Source organism: Clupea harengus, chromosome 5, assembly GCF_900700415.2.
Source record: "Clupea harengus chromosome 5, Ch_v2.0.2, whole genome shotgun sequence".
Taxonomy (NCBI): Eukaryota; Metazoa; Chordata; class Actinopteri; order Clupeiformes; family Clupeidae; genus Clupea; species Clupea harengus.
Genome location: NC_045156.1, coordinates 13,105,791 through 13,126,189, shown reverse-complemented (window position 1 = coordinate 13,126,189; position 20,399 = coordinate 13,105,791). Strand labels below are relative to the sequence as shown.

General features: G+C 42.8%; 3 protein-coding genes across 3 annotated transcripts; all 3 read right to left on the bottom strand.

Moving 5' to 3' along the window:
* Positions 1-4,057: 4,057 nt before the first annotated feature.
* Positions 4,058-6,713, bottom strand: LOC105907398 (adenosine receptor A1-like). The gene is made up of 2 exons (XM_012835720.3): positions 6,167-6,713; positions 4,058-5,801 (listed from the first exon to the last, which is right to left on the bottom strand). Exons 1-2 carry the CDS (start codon positions 6,496-6,498, stop codon positions 5,135-5,137), a joined length of 999 nt encoding a protein of 332 aa, XP_012691174.2. The 5' UTR covers positions 6,499-6,713; the 3' UTR covers positions 4,058-5,134.
* Positions 6,714-11,647: 4,934 nt separating this feature from the next.
* On the bottom strand, positions 11,648-14,698 carry LOC105907387 (adenosine receptor A1-like). The gene is made up of 2 exons (XM_012835709.2): positions 14,364-14,698; positions 11,648-13,180 (listed from the first exon to the last, which is right to left on the bottom strand). The coding sequence occupies exons 1-2, from the start codon at positions 14,696-14,698 to the stop codon at positions 12,520-12,522; spliced, it is 996 nt and encodes a 331-aa protein (XP_012691163.2). The 3' UTR covers positions 11,648-12,519.
* Positions 14,699-17,957: 3,259 nt separating this feature from the next.
* LOC105907377 (adenosine receptor A1-like) lies at positions 17,958-20,173 on the bottom strand. The gene is made up of 2 exons (XM_012835699.3): positions 19,839-20,173; positions 17,958-18,978 (listed from the first exon to the last, which is right to left on the bottom strand). The coding sequence occupies exons 1-2, from the start codon at positions 20,171-20,173 to the stop codon at positions 18,315-18,317; spliced, it is 999 nt and encodes a 332-aa protein (XP_012691153.2). The 3' UTR covers positions 17,958-18,314.
* Between the last annotated feature and the right edge of the window lie 226 nt (positions 20,174-20,399).

The following is a 20,399-nucleotide window of genomic DNA, read 5'->3' as shown; positions in this document are numbered from 1 at the left end:
TAATAATAATAATATATTTATTAATGATTTACATGTTTATATATTTATCTAATAATTATAGCAAAGTGGTGAAGGTCAGTGTTGTGAAGAGAAACAAAATATGTAATGTAAAGTCAGTTAAATGGTAATATAGGGCCAATGATTTTCCGTAAAAAAAAAATGCATTTTCCGTTTCACATTTGGTGAATTCCGTTTTTTTTCCGTTTCAGCTCATTTTGTTCACCCTGAGGTAGATTGATGGCTTAAAATTAGTGAATAATATGTGCCCTTCTTAGATTGTTGTTTGGCAGCCATCAACAGAACAGAAGACTAAACATTTTTTGTTTTAAATGCGATTGGGAAGACGAGCGCGTGAATGTGACTGAATGTGGCTTTAGCGGAGGAGTGTGGGTCAACCGTTGAAAAGGGGGGCGTGGCCGGAGCAGAGTTCAGCGCAGACGTGACATTTTCTCAGTGGTTTTGTTCCTTAATTAATGTTTGTTCATCGTTGCAATCGTTGTTGTGTTTATTTGAAAGAAATTTGCGATTTGTATGCACAAAAGGATGTTTCCGTCTGAAAGTTGCAATTCCGTTTCAAAGGGTTCATTCCGCGAATTCCATACGTTTTCCGTTATCGCGGAAAATCATTGGCCCTAGTAATATAAACAAACGACGACGATAATTCAAAACCAACGACACTCCAAAACCAACGACAATTCAAATCCAATCTCTATCCAAATCCAACGACCAACCCAACGCTCTCTCGACTGCCATCTGATCAGGGCTTTTGTAGCCCATCCAATCATGGGGTACACCTGTGGGACACCTGCTTCCCATTACCTGCTGAGGAGACAGAAACAGAACAGGCATGCAAATCTCATGGGGCGGGGCCTAGACCCGCCAGGGTCGTAACAGTGCTTTGTTCTCCGCATCACCGGATAAATGAATAAATGATTCCTTGTCAGCTGAATCGGTAGCGCTCATACAAGAACTCATCATGATGGAATAATGGATCTTGGCGATCGCGAAGAACTCTCTCCCTATGTGACTCGGAATGGGAGTGAGTCTTTTGGGGGGGAGTGTAGCCGCAGGAACAGTGAGTAAACCTCACTCCCAGAGACTTTAAGAAACATTCTTGTGACCAATGGGTTTTAGCCTCCTTGCTAGTATGCCCACCTTCCATTTCCGATGCTGCGAGTTCGACTTCAGTGCAGTGCTGTGAGAAGGTGAATTCTCCCCCTCCTCACCGTGGCAAGAAGGGATGGTGCCCTTTAAGACTCTTGGACTCCCCCACCATAATGGTTGGGTCCGGGCTCCCCTTCATCCATGGTTGGACCTAATTAAGCCAAAGTGGCTGTGCCCTATTTAAAGGGTGCCTCATTTTCAAGAGGGAAGACGTTTAAGAACACTGAGAACGAAGACTTGTTTTACACAAAGGTAAAACACTTCCCTGCTGAAAGGTGAACGTGTTTTGTGAATAGTTGTGTATTTACTGTTGGCCTTGTTTTGTGTCTCTTGTGCATCTGTTCTGTGTTTGGTCTGTATGCCCTGTCTGTGTGCCTAGCAGGGGCGGCTCGTCCATAAGGGCGATTGGGGCGACGCACTGCCTAGGGCGTATAAACGCAATATTCTTGTAAGTCGCGTAAATGACATGTAAATTTAAATGTAATAAATTTTTTTCTGTCGGATTCTACCACTCGACCGTCTGATCTGCCTCTGTATGTCACTGTCGAATCAGGTAACAGTCGTTCAGTCAGCCTAAAGTCGTGCTTCAAATGGCCCCACCCCTTCTGGGACGATTTGGGGCGAAATGAAAGTCAAGTATTCTGTCAAGATGGCTGCCCTGTCCAGTGCAAGAACTCGATTCGCTCTTTGACAGAAACTCCTTTTTAGTCGGCGTACTAATGAAGATAAATTGACAACAAAACAATTAGGACTTCCTAGACCAAATGTATCCATTCAACAGGTTTCTACAAAGGGAGGGAAATCCTACATCCAAGAATTGGAAACGAAAGAAAATCGCGGTCGTGAAGTGGCTAATGCGGCCTGTATTTCATATACCACTGTCACTTTTCATAGGTTTTACAGTGTGTTTCACAGTTCGCTTCTTGCACTAACACTGAATAATTTTTTATGTGATGACTTATTTTGCTTTTGTAAGCCAATACTTTCAAGATCAGTCAATAAATATTGTTGGTTTTGACTTATGTTACCCCTTCTTTATGATGTTACTGGACATATCATGTGTCCTGTTAAGCTATGTTACATCATACAACATTTGAGACACGTGGATAATGAAAAAGTGGGATAATTTAATGTGGAGCCACATCATGTTTGCTTATGAAGGCTCCTGGATGCAACTTTCTTCCATAGCTTTCCACCTGTAACTTGCTACTCTAGCTATGTAGCAAGAGGGGACATATTACTGTTGTGTGCTGCCAATAGTGGACAAAAAGGTATTGCTGTATGAGTTAATCAGCTAACTTAATGTACCTACTGAATGGGTCGCCTTAATTATACTAAAAATTGCCCCCCCTGAGAATTTTTTCAGGAGCCGCCACTGGTGCCTAGTGTATGTGATTGTTTTCTGTGTGGCCATTGTATGTACTTAGCTTTAGGCTGAGTCACGGTGCATGTTTTGGGGCCTGGCTTGGGTCGAGTAGGTTCCTGTGATTGGGCCTCAGTTGGAAATGCAGGTGCCCATGTTGCAGGTGACTTGGAGTGCCTTTGAGTACGGCCTGTACATTTCATTTTATATGTTTTATTTTCTGGGCACATGCGTTGGGGTTTATAGTCCCCCTTTGTTAATAAAGATATATTTTTGTAGCCAAAAGCCACCATCTCCTGTGCAGTGTTTTCCCCACATCTTCGTCCAGTCGCCACATCCCAAAAATAACGTGGGATGACCGTCCGGTCCCTCACAAGTGCAGTCTACACAACGCAGGATACTGTGTTCCTGTTGTGACAAGACTAATATTACTGGTTTGATACTCAAGTGTTATGTCCACATGGCTCAAAGTGGAGATAACATAAATGGGGAGAGCACACAGAGTTAAGGTTTAAAGAAAAGATAGTTCATTAAATGATTAAATCAAAATACTTACAAAAAGTCAGTCAATGGGAGGCCAGAAAAAGTAAAGCTCAATGTAGTGTAGATCAGCATAGTGTACGTATGTGTAGTGGTAAAATGTCAGAAGCGGGAGCTGAGGAAAAGGTCCAGCAGCCCTGTGCAAGACGAGATGTTCAGAGAAGAGCCGACCCCCCTCAGCTCACATCAGGAACTCTTTTTAAATGTCCTGCCAATCACCTGCCATCTAGCCACATTTGCCAGACCAGACAGCTCCCCCTGTAGACCGGAGGGAGAGGGACAGCCCAAGGTCATATTATAACCAGGGTTTGAGTGAGGAAGACCCAGCACGGCCAAGCCGGGAGTGACACAAGGAACACAAACACTGATGAAAAACATCGTCCAATTCATATTGATTGATCATGGTTATGTGAAGGGAAGATTAACGCATCTGCCGTTTCCAAGTCGCTGCACTGGTAATTTACTCGGCCAGAACCCCTGCAAAATTACACAAACTCATCAATACAGCGTCGCTAGATATAATCACCAACATATATCACTTAGCAAACTAGCTGTTGGTATTTGTACCACATGTCGTCCACAATGTTCTGTAAGTGGGATGCCATGATAACCTTCTCATGTTGGTGTGTGATGCTGTTTGATACCATGCTAACATATTGTCTTTTTTTTTAATGCCATGATACAGCCTGGTATTGTGGCAGTAAAAGACTGAACTGTGAGGAAACACAAGGATGTATTATTGTATTCTGAGAAAATGGGAGTGTTTTTCTTTTTAATCCTGGCTCTCAGGATCCTGTCTCTGGAATAGCAGAGGTAATGATGGTGTCTATCTAAATGTGTGACACATAAACATTATAAATTAGTTAATAGTTGTACCCTTCATGACCTACACATTTGGTAGCTCTGTATCTACACTTGTTTATTTATTTATTTGATAAACACACACATGAACACAAACACAAGAAGACAGACCTGTGCAACTTCTAACTGCTTGTTTCTTTTCCTATTTTCACACCACATCAGACCACATCCTAAAATATGCAGTCAGCTCTTAGCAATATGTGAGGTGTGGGGAAGCAGGTTCAATTTATCAGGTCTGATGGCTATTCTTGAGTGGAGTCGCTAATCTACACAGTTTTGTATAATCCATGTAAAATGAATTCTAGGACCTTATAGAGGGAGAATACTCTGAAAACAGCAGTGGCAGACTTGTGATGTGCCATGAAAATATCAGTGATTCAATTGCACATATGAATAGACAGACTGATCTATATTCAAAAAGCTATTTCCCAAAAAGCCAGAAAGAAATATCAGTGAAGTATGAGCAGATTATCCATTATATTGGGTAATCTTATACATGGAAACTATCCTAGGTTGTATAATGTGTTCAAGACATGTGATTCAGTCAACTTGTTAACAATTAAAACATTTAAAATAGTTAAAAAATCCCCTGGCAGGAGAACACATCAAGGACAGGAAGAATTGTGTGTTCACGTGTGTGTGGATAACTTTCCATGATGCAAAACAATGAACAGAAACTTGCAATGTAATTGTTTTGCAAAAAAAAACATGTCGACTCATTCAAATGTTGTTGAAAAAACAATCACTTCTATGTCCATGTTGGGATCCACTTCCTCGTGCGCTCCCCTTTAAGTACGCTCTAGTTCTTGCCAAGTCACAAGAAGTCAGCTTTTCATGGAGAAACACACTAAAAAACCCTATCAGATTCAGATCAGTTTACAGAGTAAATTATCACCAGTAAAGGAACTAACAGTGAATGTGAAATGATACCAAGAAAGTGTGAAAACTTCAACTCCCTAGCATGTAAAAAGAGTTGAATGTCACTAAAGTATGTAAATAATCCTCAGTGTTAAATGTAATGTGAGCGTGAATTATATGTTGTGCAGAGTAACTTTCGCATTCTGTGAAATGGTGCCAAATGGTATCTATAGAGTGTTAAATTTAACTCTATTAGTTAATTTCACACTATATTTTTCACAATGATATGTGATTTTTGTTTCAATAAAATGGAGTTATTTGGAGATATTGATGGAGATATTTCAGACACTACACCCTGATATTTTGTTCATTTCTGTTGGTGGTGGTGATGCTGTTGATATTTTCTGTGGTCTGGCTGCTCCTTGTAGTCTCTTGGTCCTCTTTGCAAAGCATGTACCTCCCCCACATCGTCTTGAAAGCATGTTTAATCTTGTGGATCTTCAGTGCATACACAACAGGGTTAACAGCTGAGTTTGCATGAGAGAGCAGAATGCCGACATAGAAAGCTTGATGGGGAACTGTTAATGGCGGCCCATAGAGAGAGGCAACGTTCATGAAGTGCAGAGGTAGCCAGCAGACCGCAAACAACACCAGGATAAGAAGTAGGGATCGAGCCAATCTCCACTCCTTATGGTAGTAGGAATGAGACCCACTGCCACTCACCCCACCTCCTCTCAGCTGCTGGTGGATCCTCATGAAGATGCAGAGGTACAACACCAGCATCAGTAGCATGGGTGGCAGTATGCAGGTGAGGAAGTTGAAGTTGACCATGTAGGACATTGGAATTACTGCCAGAAACGTACAAGTGATGGTTGTGGAGTTAGAATCCTCCATCTGTGCTAGAGTGTCTTGGCGATGCCATCCAAACATGGGAACGAAGCCTAAAATACTTGCAGAGACCCAGCAGGCTCCCACTACAGACCAGGAGCGAATCTGTGTCACAGTGCTCTTATACCTGTAGTGGAGGATCAAACAACACAGTTAACATGCGCTACTCTCACAAGAACAGTCAAATCTCTCTCTCTCTCAAAACAAAATTACTGCAGTGAAAGTGCAATGTGTTTTAACACATGAATCCCCAGGCAGCTAAGTGATACCTCTTTATAAGGGCATGTGCTTTCCATAATACTGTCATAGTGTTCTTTAAAACACGATCACTAAAACCCTACCACACTAGTGGTACAGCACTAGACCTGTCATAAAACACTATCACACTACCAAGAATAGCAATGCTTAAGGAAATATACTTCCTGTGAGAATATACATTTGAGGAACCTTACTTCAGTGGGATGTAGACTGTAGTGTGTTGAGGAACCTTACCTGAGTGGGATGTAGACACGCAGGAACCGGTCCAGGGCGATAGCCAACAAGGAATGAACAGAAGCTTGGGTCAGAACAATCAACATACAACTGAGGAACAGGCAGCCGTTGAATGAGGTTATGACCTGGCCGTCCACCAGAACCGCCACAGGTACAGCCACCGCCCCCACCAGGAAGTCGGCTACGGCCAGAGAGACGATGAAGCAGAAGGTGGGCTGCCGACGCATGGCACCACACGTCCACACTGCCCAGATCACCATCAGGTTGCCAAGGCAACATGCCACAGCGATCAGCACCTCCAGTACTGTGTAGAGCACCTTGAGGCTCTCCATGGCAATTCTGCTAGAGCAATTTCTAATTACAAATACCCTGAATGAAACCCTCTCACAAACCTCCTTTTGTAACAGAGGCTAAAGCTCTACTGATGCCACTCACAGATATGCATGCATTTCCTGAGCAACAGGAACACCTCCAATTTCTAAAAACAAATACCCTAAATGAAACCCTCACATCTAGAGCACCTCCTTACTGTGGTTGATCACTCTGGTAAATGAACCACGAGTTTAAATCATGAATGCCGAGAATGAAACCCTTAGATGAACTTCCTTTAAAAAAAGAGGCTGGAGCTCTGCTGAGGAAGCTCACATGCATTTTCTGAAAAAAAAGAAGACCTTCACACATGCCATGTGTTATTTTTACGATTCTGCAAGATTACAACTTTATTTGTAAGTTTACTTTAGTAAATGTAAATATATTTTAAGTATTTTGGGATGGCACACTGTGGAGAGTCTGGTGACATGTGGCTGTTGTTTAGGGCTCCCACACTGAACATCACCATAACATAGACACTTCTCATTTAGGTCACAGTACATTTGCTGTATGCCACTGCCAAGTGATCGTTGTCTCTTGCAAGATGAGATGTACATGCAAGTTAATAATAGGAACTTCCTTTGCGCTGTGGGTTGTAGTTTCAGACGACACTGAAACTGACAACCCTCCACAATCCTACCTGTACTTTCCATCTCTCTCACACACAAACACACACACATACACACAAAGGTATGTATAATAAACTGAATTAAGTGATATTTGTGAATGCTCACCTAGAAAGATTTCTTCTTTCTCTACAAAAACGTGTTGAAGTACATTTCAGTCGTTGTGCAAAAATAGAATTGTGCAAGCAGAACAGTACACATAGAAAACAATCAAACTGCTTACATCAACAAAATACTCTTTGTTTTGCATGTTTTGTTTGTATGTACACCAGGTCACAAACCAGCTCATTAAAAAGCCACTCAGACCACTTCTGCACATGGTGTTTTACAGGAAGTGACGTGGTTTCTCAGTTCACAGACTAACTCCGCTCCGTAACGGTAACCAGGTGGTACTGTGCCTTACTAGCACGAGATTGAGGGCACCTACTTTACAGGGCAACTACACTCGGAATAATTTGTTTTGGGGAGAGTGTGTGTAAACCTCACTCCCAGAGACTTTAAGAAACGTGCTTGCGACCCACCATGCTAGAATGCCCACCTTCCATGTCGGAGGTTGCGAGTTCGACTTGTTTCAAAGTCGCTGTACTGGTAATTTATTAACTGTCGTCCAGAACCCCTGCAAAAATACACAAACTCATCAGAACAGCGTCACTAGATATAATCACCAACATATATCCCTTAGCAAACTAGCTGTTGGTATTTGTACCTCGTGTTGTAGCTAGGTAACACAGGTAGCATGGCCTTCTTTAAGTGGGATGCCATGGTAACTTTCTCATGTTGGTGTGTGATGCTGTTTGATGCCATGCTAACATATTGTGTTTTGTCTTTAATGCCTTGATACAGCCTGGTATCACCTTATGGTGTATGAATAACTATGCCATGCCTTTGTAGTTTGTTATCGGACAACATGCTCTTTTTTGTGTGCCTTGGAGGGGTCTTTTACATGTGAAATATACTAAGCATTCATAAACGTATTCATGAAGGCAAAGAGGCACTAAGGGTAAACTGTAATCATTTTATTCTTATGACATCCTATTTACATTTAGCCCTTCACTGCAACTTCATAATACACAATTTATACTAATCTAGTAAACTGTAATAATCCTGTTAATAACAATAATTATATCAGTGATATTGTGTGGAACTAGCCCAGAGAAACGGAGGCGGACGCAATGATCTCTGACTAAATGGCAGGGTGTTATGACAAATGACGCACAATCCCAGGCGTGCCATTTATTGGTCACTGAACAGACAGACACAGACGGCAGGGACACACACAGGTACAACGAAGCAACACACACACGCCCTGTTCGAATAGGCTTAAAATGCTCCCTTCCTTCCTTCCTTTCTTCCTATTAAGAGAGCAAGGACTGTTCGAAATGTCTTAAACCCTTTCTTCCTCTTTAGTAAGATACCTTGAAATACGTCACATAACGGTCATTTTTCAAGAGAGCATCTGAGCTGCCTTGCTGTCTTATGGCGGCAGGTATTACCCATAACTCTAACACAGTGATGTTGGCAACTACGGTTGGCACTGTGTTCGGATTCTTAGATAGCTGTTTAATCCTTGATCTCTAGTTGGACAGGTGTCTGACGAGAGAGGTCCCTTCGGGGGAAGGTATCTCAAAAACCGTTGATTTCGAACAGTCTGTTAAGATAGGATGTACGGCAACATGACGCTGTGTCATCATCCTGTGTGTGCTTATTTGCTAGCTAGCAGCTACTGAGCGACCTGGCTAACGGATACATCGCTAACGAAACAGACTATTTTTGTTAATCAATCATGACATAAGTACATAGTACACTGTTTATTTCTCGGTAACTTTTAAAAAAAATTACCAAAAAAAGCAAAGAAACGTACATCAGTGAATACGTTTGTGGAACTTCGACGATTTCACCCGCCATCTTTTTTTAAATTTGTCTCCGGTTAGGGAATGGCGCATAGAGTTATGGGTAATACCTGCCGCCATAACAGCAAGGCAGCTCAGATGCTCTCTTGAAAAATGACCGTTATGTGACGTATTTCAAGGTATCTTACTAAAGAGGAAGAAAGGGTTTAAGACATTTCGAACAGTCCTTGCTCTCTTAATAGGAAGAAAGGAAGGAAGGAAGGGAGCATTTTAAGCCTATTCGAACAGGGCGTGTTTGGCAACTACGCTAATATGAAGCTAAGCTAAACCAAGGCATTCACAGGGCTCTCAAGTGTCACGCATTGAGCGTGACAGTCACTCATTTCGGTCTTTAATCACGCACTCCCGCCACACATCGTATTTCTCACGCTGAAAAAAACTCTAGGCTATTTAATGTGCCGCAGCGCGCAAACATGACCTGGCCGTGCTGCCCTCACCATGGAGGAATCAAGCACGTCTCCCCGAATCCCCCGGAGTTCTGCCGTGAGGTGCCAATTATCAGCCAATCAAAAAAAAAAAAAAAATAGCCAATCAGAAAAAAAAGTGTCTTTTGTATCTGTTGTATCTGGGTAAGATTTAATCCAGCAACCAATGAAAATAAAGCATCCTGGAATTGCGCGCGACTGATCTTCCGAAAGTTTCGTTAACCTAAGGAAACCACTGGAGCTCCGAGCATCAGTCTTCTACAAAGAGCAAGTCGTCTCCTGTTTTAATGTTACAACAAATTCACAATGGTTTGACACAAGCAATGACAACTTGACTGCAGTTAGAGAATATTTCCCAGATAATTAGCATCAGTTTTTAATGAGTGTTTGTAGCCAACACAGTTTGTCTTTTCACTATAGCTTTGACTCCGAACTTCGTTAATAGGCTATAATAAATTCGAGTAGGCCTATTAAAAATATATATAGCCTATAATTCGAACGAATATTAGGCAGCCCTTAATATTCAATGATGTTATGGGCATTATTTTTTGTAAATGTGTTTGCTTGAACATTCTATTCAGATTCCGAGGCTTCTTCACGTGAAGTTGTGAATCGCGAGCTCATTAGGTATACTAGCATGTTATAAATATCCTGGCCATGGATGCATTAATCATTGCATCTGTCTTTCAAAGATGTCAGGTAAAAAACAAATAAGCATCCTGTCCTTCGCCCAAAGAGGAAAGCCCCCTAAAAAGGCCAGATTAGGCCCAGAGAACGTAAACACATTAGAGGAGGAGATGGTGGAAGAGGAAGAGACAGTACAGGTGGAAGAAGAGACAGTACAGGTGGAAGAGGAAGAGACAGTACAGGTGGAGGAGGAGGAGGAGATGGTGCAGGTGGAAGAGGAGGAGACAGTGGAAGAGATGGTGGAAGAAACAGTGGAGGAGATGGCTAGAACAAAAGGGAGAATAGTCCCAGGAGCAGCCACCTACAAGACCTCTTTTAATAGTGAATGGACCTCTAAATGGCCATTTATTACTGCAGGAAGCACCAGCTCATATTACTGGTGCTCTATCTGCCGCCAAGAGAACTCCTGTGCCCATCCAGGTGTGCGGGATGTGACAAGGCACATAGGCAGTAAGAGGCATCAGGCCAAACAGCAGGCACTGAAGTCAACCAGCGCAGTCAAAAACTTTGACTTGCCAGTGACTGCAGAGATGAGTGTGCAAGAGGTCAAGGTACATTTAAATGCATAAGGTTGACTACAATGTTCATGAATACAATTTTTCCTAATTAATACATCCAATTCTATGACTATGGCATATATAATGGGAACCAACACCGAAAATGATAAGAGTCCAAAAAGGCAACAAACACCTACAATAAACAACACAAGTCATAATTCTCTCTCTCTCTCCCAAATTGAATAAATACTTAGTAATTGGTTGAATTGTCAGTGCCATGTGTCAAATCTTTTCTGCAAGTCTGATCAATTATTAACAACAACAAAACACTAATAATAATATGGGGGGGGGGGGGGGGCAGGGCCGGTCTGTGGGCATACGGCAGGGGAGGGGCGGGCGGAATGGGGGCGTGACCGGGAGGGGGGGGGGGGATATGTCACTCTTGCCTCACTTCAAAACTTGAGAGCCCTGCATTCAAATGACTCATGACACACACTGGACACAAAAGGGAGGCTACAGTTCATCAATAACAGCATAAATAACAGCAAAATAGCACAATACCAGCATGCCCTGCGGGAACTACTTACAGGCTCGTCATTCACATCAGCACAAACATAAGAGCCTGCAACCCTGCGGCGCTACAATGCTAATAATCATAGCATACGCTTTATTTGTACAGTAGTTGAATAATGCAGTCATAAAGCAGAAAAGAAAACAAAGACATAGATTATATATTGTCATGATCTAAGTGTGGTAAAAACTTTCAGGCAACACAGGTGTGAGACTGCAGCTTAATTCACGGCACCAGGGACTAAGTCACAAGCACCACAAGGGTCAAGCAACATCTTTGACACAAGGGTCAAATCCAAAGCTCTGTGGGGCATGTTGGCTGAGTCGCCATCTTAGCCACACTTTTTTTGTTACTCAGAGGGGGTAGAGGAGCTTAGAGTGGATCTGGTTATGTGCTGGCCCCAAAGTTGTTTAAAGTATGGACTAGGAAATATTTTAGCTGGCTAGCCAACAGCTAACATACTGCACATTTAATGAATGACTCGTATGTGATGACTGACACGAGCGGTGAAATGGAGACATTTGTTGACGAGTGGGAAGGAACAGTGAGCTGAAACCACTTCTTAAGTTTCACAGGAAGTGTTGTGGCGGGCACTGCAGCGGGTAGTTACGACTGCACAGAGGATCACTCGCAGCAGCCTACCGACCATCAGTGACATTTATAACAGCATGGGCAGGAAAAAAGGCCTCCTGCATTATGAGGAACTCTACCCACCCTGCTAACAGACTGGTTGACCCCTCCTTTCAAGCAGGATGTTACACAGCATCCAGGCCAGATTGCCCTTCTTATTCCTGTTTCTGCATCACACTGAACACTTGCTGCTATTATTACTATTACTCCATATCAGGGCATTGCTCTAATCTGAAACACATCATTTCTGCACGTTAAGATTACAAATTCTGCAAATTCCACTGAAACATTGCTGTTTCTCACTGAAACATTTGCTGCTTGTATTACCATTGTTTCATATCACCGCATGCTGCATGTTGAGCCCTCTTGGCCACATAGTTTATATTTCAGATTTTTTAGTTTTCAGTGTATTCCTATTTTCACACTGCGTTCACTTGGTACTTATATTCATATATATTTATTTAGTTATTGTTTAATTGTGCGCTTTTTTCTTAATCTTATTCTGGACTGACAAAAAAAACATCCTTAACCTCATCATACATTCATACTGTACATTTGGCATTACTTTGCATACATATACACACATACATATAGTATACCTGTTATACCTGTCAGTCACATAATCTAAAATCTGAATTTTATGCGCCGGGATTTTGGGAACCTCCCTGGATTGCTTTCATTTGAATAAGGTTAGTGGTGTTGTCTGGTGACGAGCTACTGAGTCCCTGATTGCCACAGTCCGGCATGTACCTCCTCCATATCTCCCCATACGCCTTCTGGATCCTGGGCACCTTGAAGGTGTACACCGCTGGGTTAATGGCCGAGTTGGCATGAGAGAGCAGGATGCCCGCGTATACCACCTCCTTGGGCACGATCGATGGCGCCCAGAGAAGGATGATGTTGATGAGGTGTATGGGCAGCCAACAGAGGGCAAACAGCACCAGGACCAGCACCAGCGAGCAGGCCAGGCTCCTCTCCCTTTGGTAGTAGTCGCTAGACGCCGCGTCCCGGTTCCGCAGCTGCTTGTGGATCCGACGGAAGATGGAGGTGTAGAGCACTGCGGTGCACAGCATCGGTAGCAGGATGCAGCCGAGGAAGTTGAAGAACACCATGTAATATATCGACATCACATCCATGAACCTGCAGATGGGCGGGCAGGTAGAGTTCAAGGTGGTGTTTGAGACGGTGGGTTGGTGTTTGCTCCAACCTAGAAGGGGTGTGGAACCTAGGAGGCATGCTGTCATCCAGCAGCCCACCACCACACCCCAGGACCTCCGCACTGTCACTAGTCTTCTGTACCTGCAACAGCAACATATTTGGCCCAGCCAAGCATGAATCCAACTTCTACAACATTTGGATTCATTCTCAACATATCAGCTCTGGTTCAGATTGTGTGAGTTCTTAAGTCTTATACCTAAAACTTATTAGATACTGGGGTGAGCTGGCATGGGAGGAGTGCCCCATACTGGGGTGAGCTGGCATGGGAGGAGTGCCCCTCTTGTGCCCCATACCACCCCAGGTGTGCCACTTTACGGTCTTTACGACACACAGAACGGGGGAAACAGGAGACGGGGCACACTCTGTAACGGTGGACAGATAACGACTAACTCAGTGCATTAATACAAGCTTGAGTCCACATAACACAGACAGAATGATAACTGTCAAACAGACAAACACGCTAACATCCGACATTACACCTACAGTCCTGCCGGACACAAGAGGGATACACAAGCGGAAATAGTAACGAGTAATTCAAAACACAGAGGCTACAATGCTGTTCATATCAGTGCATGTTACAAGATGGATTTGGAGTCAGCGTTAGGGTCAGTAGCATGTAATAACCTGTACATGACAAGTGCATAGTTTTAATTTCTTACTTAATTATATACTCTCTCATAAGCACAGTTAACATCAAGCACCAGTACCATTAATGGTATTCTCTTGTGTACACAGCAAACAGCTAACCATAAGTTGAAGCACAGGAAATTAAACAGTCTGTCTCTTTTTGCAGATGCAGAAAAAACAACTGTCAAAATGTTGTAAGATATAGAATATCTTACGAAGGCATGAGAGGGTCTTTTACAACTCTGTATTGCAAATATTGCATTGCATAATTAGTTTTGTCCATTTACAAATGTGCCCAAGAATAATTTGTATTTCAATATTACAGTTTATCCAGTATGCAGGATCAGTGAGGTAGAACCTGAAGCCATGTAGTTACGGTTATGGTTATGGTTAAGGTATTAAGTAGGCGCTTTTGTCCAAAGCAACTTACAAAACATAAAAAAATAACTGTAAACACAACTAAAGTATCAATTCAAACAATCAATGAATACTACCACTAACAAATATAATAATTCCAAATATCAAAACTGTTATTAAATGTTTAAAGCACGCTTCAAATAAAAGTACTAATTAGACAGATGAAGTTTAAAAAGGTGAGTTTTAAATATCTATACACCCCCTATGTCTCGCTACTTACCTGAGTGGGATGTAGACACGCAGGAACCGGTCCAGGGCGATAGCCAACAAGGAATGGACAGAAGCTTGGGTCAGAATAATCACCACAGAACATAGAGCCACACAACCATAGAAGGGGGTTCTGACCCGACCGTCCACCAGAACCGCCAGAGGTACAGCCACCCCCCCCACCAGGAAGTCGGCTACGGCCAGAGAGACGATGAAGCAGAAGGTGGGCTGCCGACGCATGTCACCACTCGAACACACTGCCCAGATCACCATCAGGTTACCAAGGCAACATGCCACAGCGATCAGCACCTCCAGTACTGTGTAGACTAGTTCTCCTGTTGGTGCCATGAAGAGAGAGAGAAGGATGACATTAAAAGCTTCACCCACACAGGCACTCAGCGGAAAGAGAAGTGGTGTTGAAACATCTGTTTGATTGGCACACTCATGCTTCCCTCTGATATGGATCTTTCTTTGCATGGTGTGAATGTGTGGGTGTGCGTGCCAGTGTGTGTGTGTTTGGTGGGGTGTGTGTGTATCTGTGTGTGACTGCATGTTGCATGTGAGTGGAGATGTTTTTGCGTGTAAGGCCCTTTAAGAATGCCCTTGAAGAAAATAAAGGTATTTTGTAAATGCCTTTTGTGTATTGATAATGCTATGTGGTTGAAGTTTATACTATGTGCCTTTTCCCCTTGTTTGGTAACAATGTATGTTTCCCTCTGGGATTAGTTTTTTTTTTCAATGTTGTACTCAATCCTGTGTGAGGAGAAGGCTAGTTGGATTTTAGGAGGCAGGTATTGGAGGTCTTCTGCCTGCGACACAGTGGATTAGCAGAGTTGTGTGTTCACAATAGACACAACGACCAGACCTGGGACTCAGCTCATTTTTGTAGCAAGTGTTAGCTTACCTGTTTAACTTTGTCTACGGTGCCTGATGGAGAGAGGCTCGGAGGAAGTTTGGGCGCTAGGTTCACCATCACAGAGTTGGGAGCTGAAGCTAGTAAGCCGCCGTGAACTTCATCCTGTCTGTCAAGCATCATAGACTACTGGTTTATTGGTGACGGCAAACTGTTTGCATCCAACGTGAGTAAGACTGTAACAGGAAGAGTGAACTTTTATTTCATTTTTTATTGGATTTCATTCTCCGATGGGAGTTCAACGAACTTCCGATCTCTTCATGTGCATCAACGTAATGGGCCCCAACGTAGTCTTGCTAGCTTGCTTAGATGCGTAGAGACCCATTGAACTGGGTTTTGACCTGTGTGTTTTTAATGTATGCAGTGTTAAATTCAACTTTGATAATTTAATCTAATCTAAGTTTTTTTTTTCTTTGCCTTCCCTTTGCAGAGTTTTATCACACCATTTTGTGTTTATTGGGTTGCAAGAGTTCTCTTGATACTTTTCAGTTTATAATACAAAGGTGCTAAGGTGACGAAATTGAGGTGAAACTTCAAATTTCATATTGCAGGCTCCCTTATTTAGACAATTGGCTTACATCTCAATTATGTACATTTTACACACATCCACAGACAGACAATTTCTTTATTTAATTTGTACATTAAAAGTAAAATAAATGTCACCTATTTGTTACATCACAGTGTGCCATTGAATCACTATGGTTTAACTAGAAGAACTGGTAATAGGAGCTACTCTTTGCATTTACTTCTTCCATCGAAACTCTATCTGAGGATTTACATATTTCCTTCCACGTACACTGGTATAGCAAATTTCTTCAGTGGAGGTACCGCGCTATTTGCTTAATGTATTCACATGCCACTTATTTGTTTGTTATTACTTAGTGGCTATATATAATACCACTTATAATGATATTGATAACATTCCTGAATGTAGTGGTAAACAGGAAGTCCATCCCACTTACCAACATTAGCTGGGAACCCAGGATTCTGTTCTGTTTGATGTGAGTGTGACTCTTTTTTATAATGCATAAGTACAGGCTAATGATTTAGTAATAATGTGTGCTTGTGTGTGTGCATTCATGTTTTAAGGGGCCAGGGATATTTGTGTGTATGCGGTTTCAAAGGCATAAGCACAGGCAAATGATCCAGTGACAATAATCCCATTGTGTGTGTCTGTGTGTGGCTGTGGTAAGACTAGTTAGCAAGCTCAGTGCCGATGTGGCCGGTTCTTGGTTAATGGGAGAAGGGTTACGAAACAGAGCTGTCTAATTCAATACACTGTGTACACCCTTTCTGCCATGGTGTTCATCTTACAGCCTCTCCCCTCTGGACACACTCCCTGATTGGCTGCACAATGCCCCGTGATCAGGTCTTTGGGCCCTGATGTGAAAGCAGGTGGGCTCGTTCACCACTGGTGGGGAACAAACGAGGTTAATAACAAAACACCCGATGGAGCGATGAGATGCCCCACTCCTACCCCAAACACCCGATGGAGAGATGAGATGCCCCACTCCAACCCCAGACAGCTGTGGTGTGTGTGTGTGCGTGTGATAGATGAGATGCCCCACTCCTACCCCAGACAGCTCTGGTGTGTGTGTGTGTGTGCGTGTGTGCCGATGGAGCGATGAGATGCCCCACTCCAACCCCAGAGAGATGAGATGCCCCACTCCAACCCCAGACAGAGAGATGAGATGCCCCACTCCTACCCCAGACAGCTGTGGTGATTTCATCAGGTCAAAGGTCACACCTACAAAGTGGGCTCAAGACACCGAAAATGTGTGGAGGTGTCAAAACACAAAACGTTCACTGACAGTGTGCTAGTGTCACTTCCTAAAGCACAGGCCATATAGATTATAGGCCATATAGAATATTGTCATGTAGATTATAGGCCATATAGAATAGTCATGTAGATTATAGGCCATATAGAATATTGTCATGTAGATTATAGGCCATATAGAATATTGTCATGCAAACTATGAATACAAATGTCACGTAAATATTATTTTTGAAACACTTCCTATGTTGGGTATTGTGAATGACGTGAGACGAAAGTTTATTGCGATACCCTTTCATGTTTTGGTAGAGCAAAAGCTTCCTCTAGAGGCAGAGGTCAGTAATGTATAAATGTCCTGGGAGGTTTCAAACGCATGGTTTGATTTGATTTAATCTATCAAACATACAGATGCGGGGAGCTGTGATGTCATAGTGAAAAGGTACAATTACCATTCGTCTTTACAAACCACTAAGTGTCACTTCATTTATTTAAAATCCACCTTAAATCAATCTTGCAACAAACAATGCACAGTGACGTTTACACACACCAACTCTATACAGTCATTGTTTACACATATTATGTTGACTGAAACATTTGAAGGAAGCATAGCTGACCCTCAGATCAGAATTAGAAATTAAAACCATAGCAAGAAGCATGTTAAAGACATAGTATACAACAATTTAGCAACTAGTAACATCATCAAATTAATGTTCATGTTATATCACCAAAAGACACGAGTTAGCATGCTAGCAAGCCTTTTATCAGTGCCAACTGTGCTGCTGTTGGTGTTTGTAAGGTTTTTGCCTTTTCAGTTAGATTGCTAGTTTTCAAACAAAACTCCTTAGTGCTGCTTTAAAGAGGAGACTGTCCTTAGACATTGCACATTCAAAATAAAGTGCATCGTGTTACTAGAACGCTCTACAGCCAGAATTAATTAAGCAAAATCCCTTCTTCGAATAAAAAAATGACTTTTTCCAATATTGTACTGGAACAATAGTCTCAGTAATGGAAGGGAAAAAACCGGTAGGATGCTTGTTTTACTAACATATGATTTCATGAGCTTACTTTCCCTGTAGTAAATAGTTTGACCTTGTTATCTTTGGCACTTGTCTGCTGACCAATCAAAATTGTTCATCGTAAAAAAAAGAATGAGGTGCTTATCTATGGATTTTTATGATTGCATCTATGTAGCTAATGTGTGCGAGAGTTCCAAACTATACATTATTCTATATACATCAAAATAATCAGATTTGAAAAATATTAAACAATAAAACAAATTATAGGCCTTGCTCTGTTGTTTCAACACTTTTAGTATACTTTTCATCTCTAGTTTTCCTGGGGTTGCTGCTGTTATCACTTCCTGATGTCTGGCTGCTTTGTGGTTCATCTTTGCACCGAAAGAACCTCCTCCATATCTTCTTCGAGGCAGCTTGTATATGCTGGATCTTGAGGGCGTATAAAACAGGGTTAATGGCTGAGTTTGCCTGAGAGAGTAGGATGCCCACATAAAGGGCCGGGCGGGGAACTGTGAACTTTGTCCCGTAAAAAGTAGCCATGTTCATTAACTGGATCGGGAGCCAGCAGACGGCGAACAACACCAACACCAGAACGAGGGAGCGGGCCAGGTTCCGCTCCTTGTGGTAGTAGGAGTGGGACACTACGGTGCTGCTGCTTCTCAGCTGGCGCTGGATAAGGATGAAGATGCAGCAGTAGACTATGGTCATGATTAGCATGGGGAGGAGGAAGCAGGTGTACAAGCTGAAGTAGACCAGGAAGGACATGGACATGACGTTCAGGAACTGGCACTCGGACCGGTTGCTCTGAGACATGCTGGTGTGGTTGTTCCAGCCCATGAGGGGAGTGAAGCCAACTGTAGCAGCCATTAGCCAGCATGCAGCCACCACCCACCAGCAGCGATGAAGGGTAACCGTGGTTTTGTACCTGTCAGGGAAATGCACATGAATGCAAATGAACCACCATTATTTTAGGCTTTAACATGGAATTTGAACGATTTAAAAAAATCATCATCAAGTGTGGGCTTATGTCTAGAGCCACCCTTTTGGGCTGTTTTCGCCTCACTGACTCACTACCGCCTCTAGAGGCACAATGTGGTATTACGCGAGAGGCTGGACCAATGCTAGATGGTTAGCATGCTAACTTTAGTAGACGTCCCAGCAAGACACTACATAGGTGTTTTCAAAATGTCTACACATTAAGTCGCAATTTCTTCCCCATTTTTGAGGACAATTCTTACATATAGTACCTTTAAAAGACATGCTAGTGACAGATGCTAGCAGCTTCTGCGGGTTTTAGCTATAGGCTATAGCTATGACTGTTTTGCAGTAGGTTTGATGTGTAGTATAATCTTACAGGCCCAACACCATTCTACTGCGTGGGTAAAGCTGTTACAGTGTGCTCCAACTGTACCTAGCTGACCACCTTGCATGTTTGACTAGATACCAAGACAACCTTGAAAGCCACCAAGTCTCGGAATGTGTCATTTGTTAGAGCACAGATTCTAAGATAAGTTAAACCGTGATATAAGGTGAAGAAGCTATTCAGTGTGAAAGGGAGGTGGTGATGTCAGACTCTTAACCTCAGTAGAGGCTACTAATCATGTACAGAGCAAAAATCATAGATCAGGCTTGCGCAATGTTAAGTTATTGAAGGTGTTCCATCTGTCCCCCTTTTCCCACTGCACTTTGCCTACCCTACTCAGACCTCCAACACTAGAATTGAATTATCAAACAAAAGAGGGTCGGTAGACATCTGCACATCAAAGACACATCTGCCAATATTACCTGAAGGGGATGATTACACGCAGGAAACGATCAAACGCCAGTGCCAGCTGGGAGAACACCGACACCTGAGTTAGGAATATCACCCCACAGCAGAGGGTGAGGCAGCCATAGAAAGACATCTGGACCCTACTGTCCGCTAGAACTCGCAACGGCATGGCCACCGCCCCCACCAGAAAGTCGGCTGCGGCCAGAGAGGCGATGAGGCGGAAGGTGGGCTGCCGTCGCATGGCACCACACGTCCACACTGCCCAGATCACCAGCAGGTTGCCAAGGCAACATGCCACAGCAATCAGCACCTCCAGTACTGTGTAGACTAGTTCTCCTGTTTGTGCCATGGAGAAAGAGAGAGGGACGACATTAAAAGTTTCACTCAAACAGGCACCAGAAAAAAGAGAAGTGGTGTTGAAATGTCTAACAGATAGACAGACTCAAGCTTCCCTCTGGTAAGGAACTGCATGGTGTGAATTTGTGGGTGTGTGTTTGTGTGCTTGCTAGTGTTGGTTCCATCGAATTTACTTTTTCCATCGAAACTATATCTGAGGATTTACATATTTCCTTCCA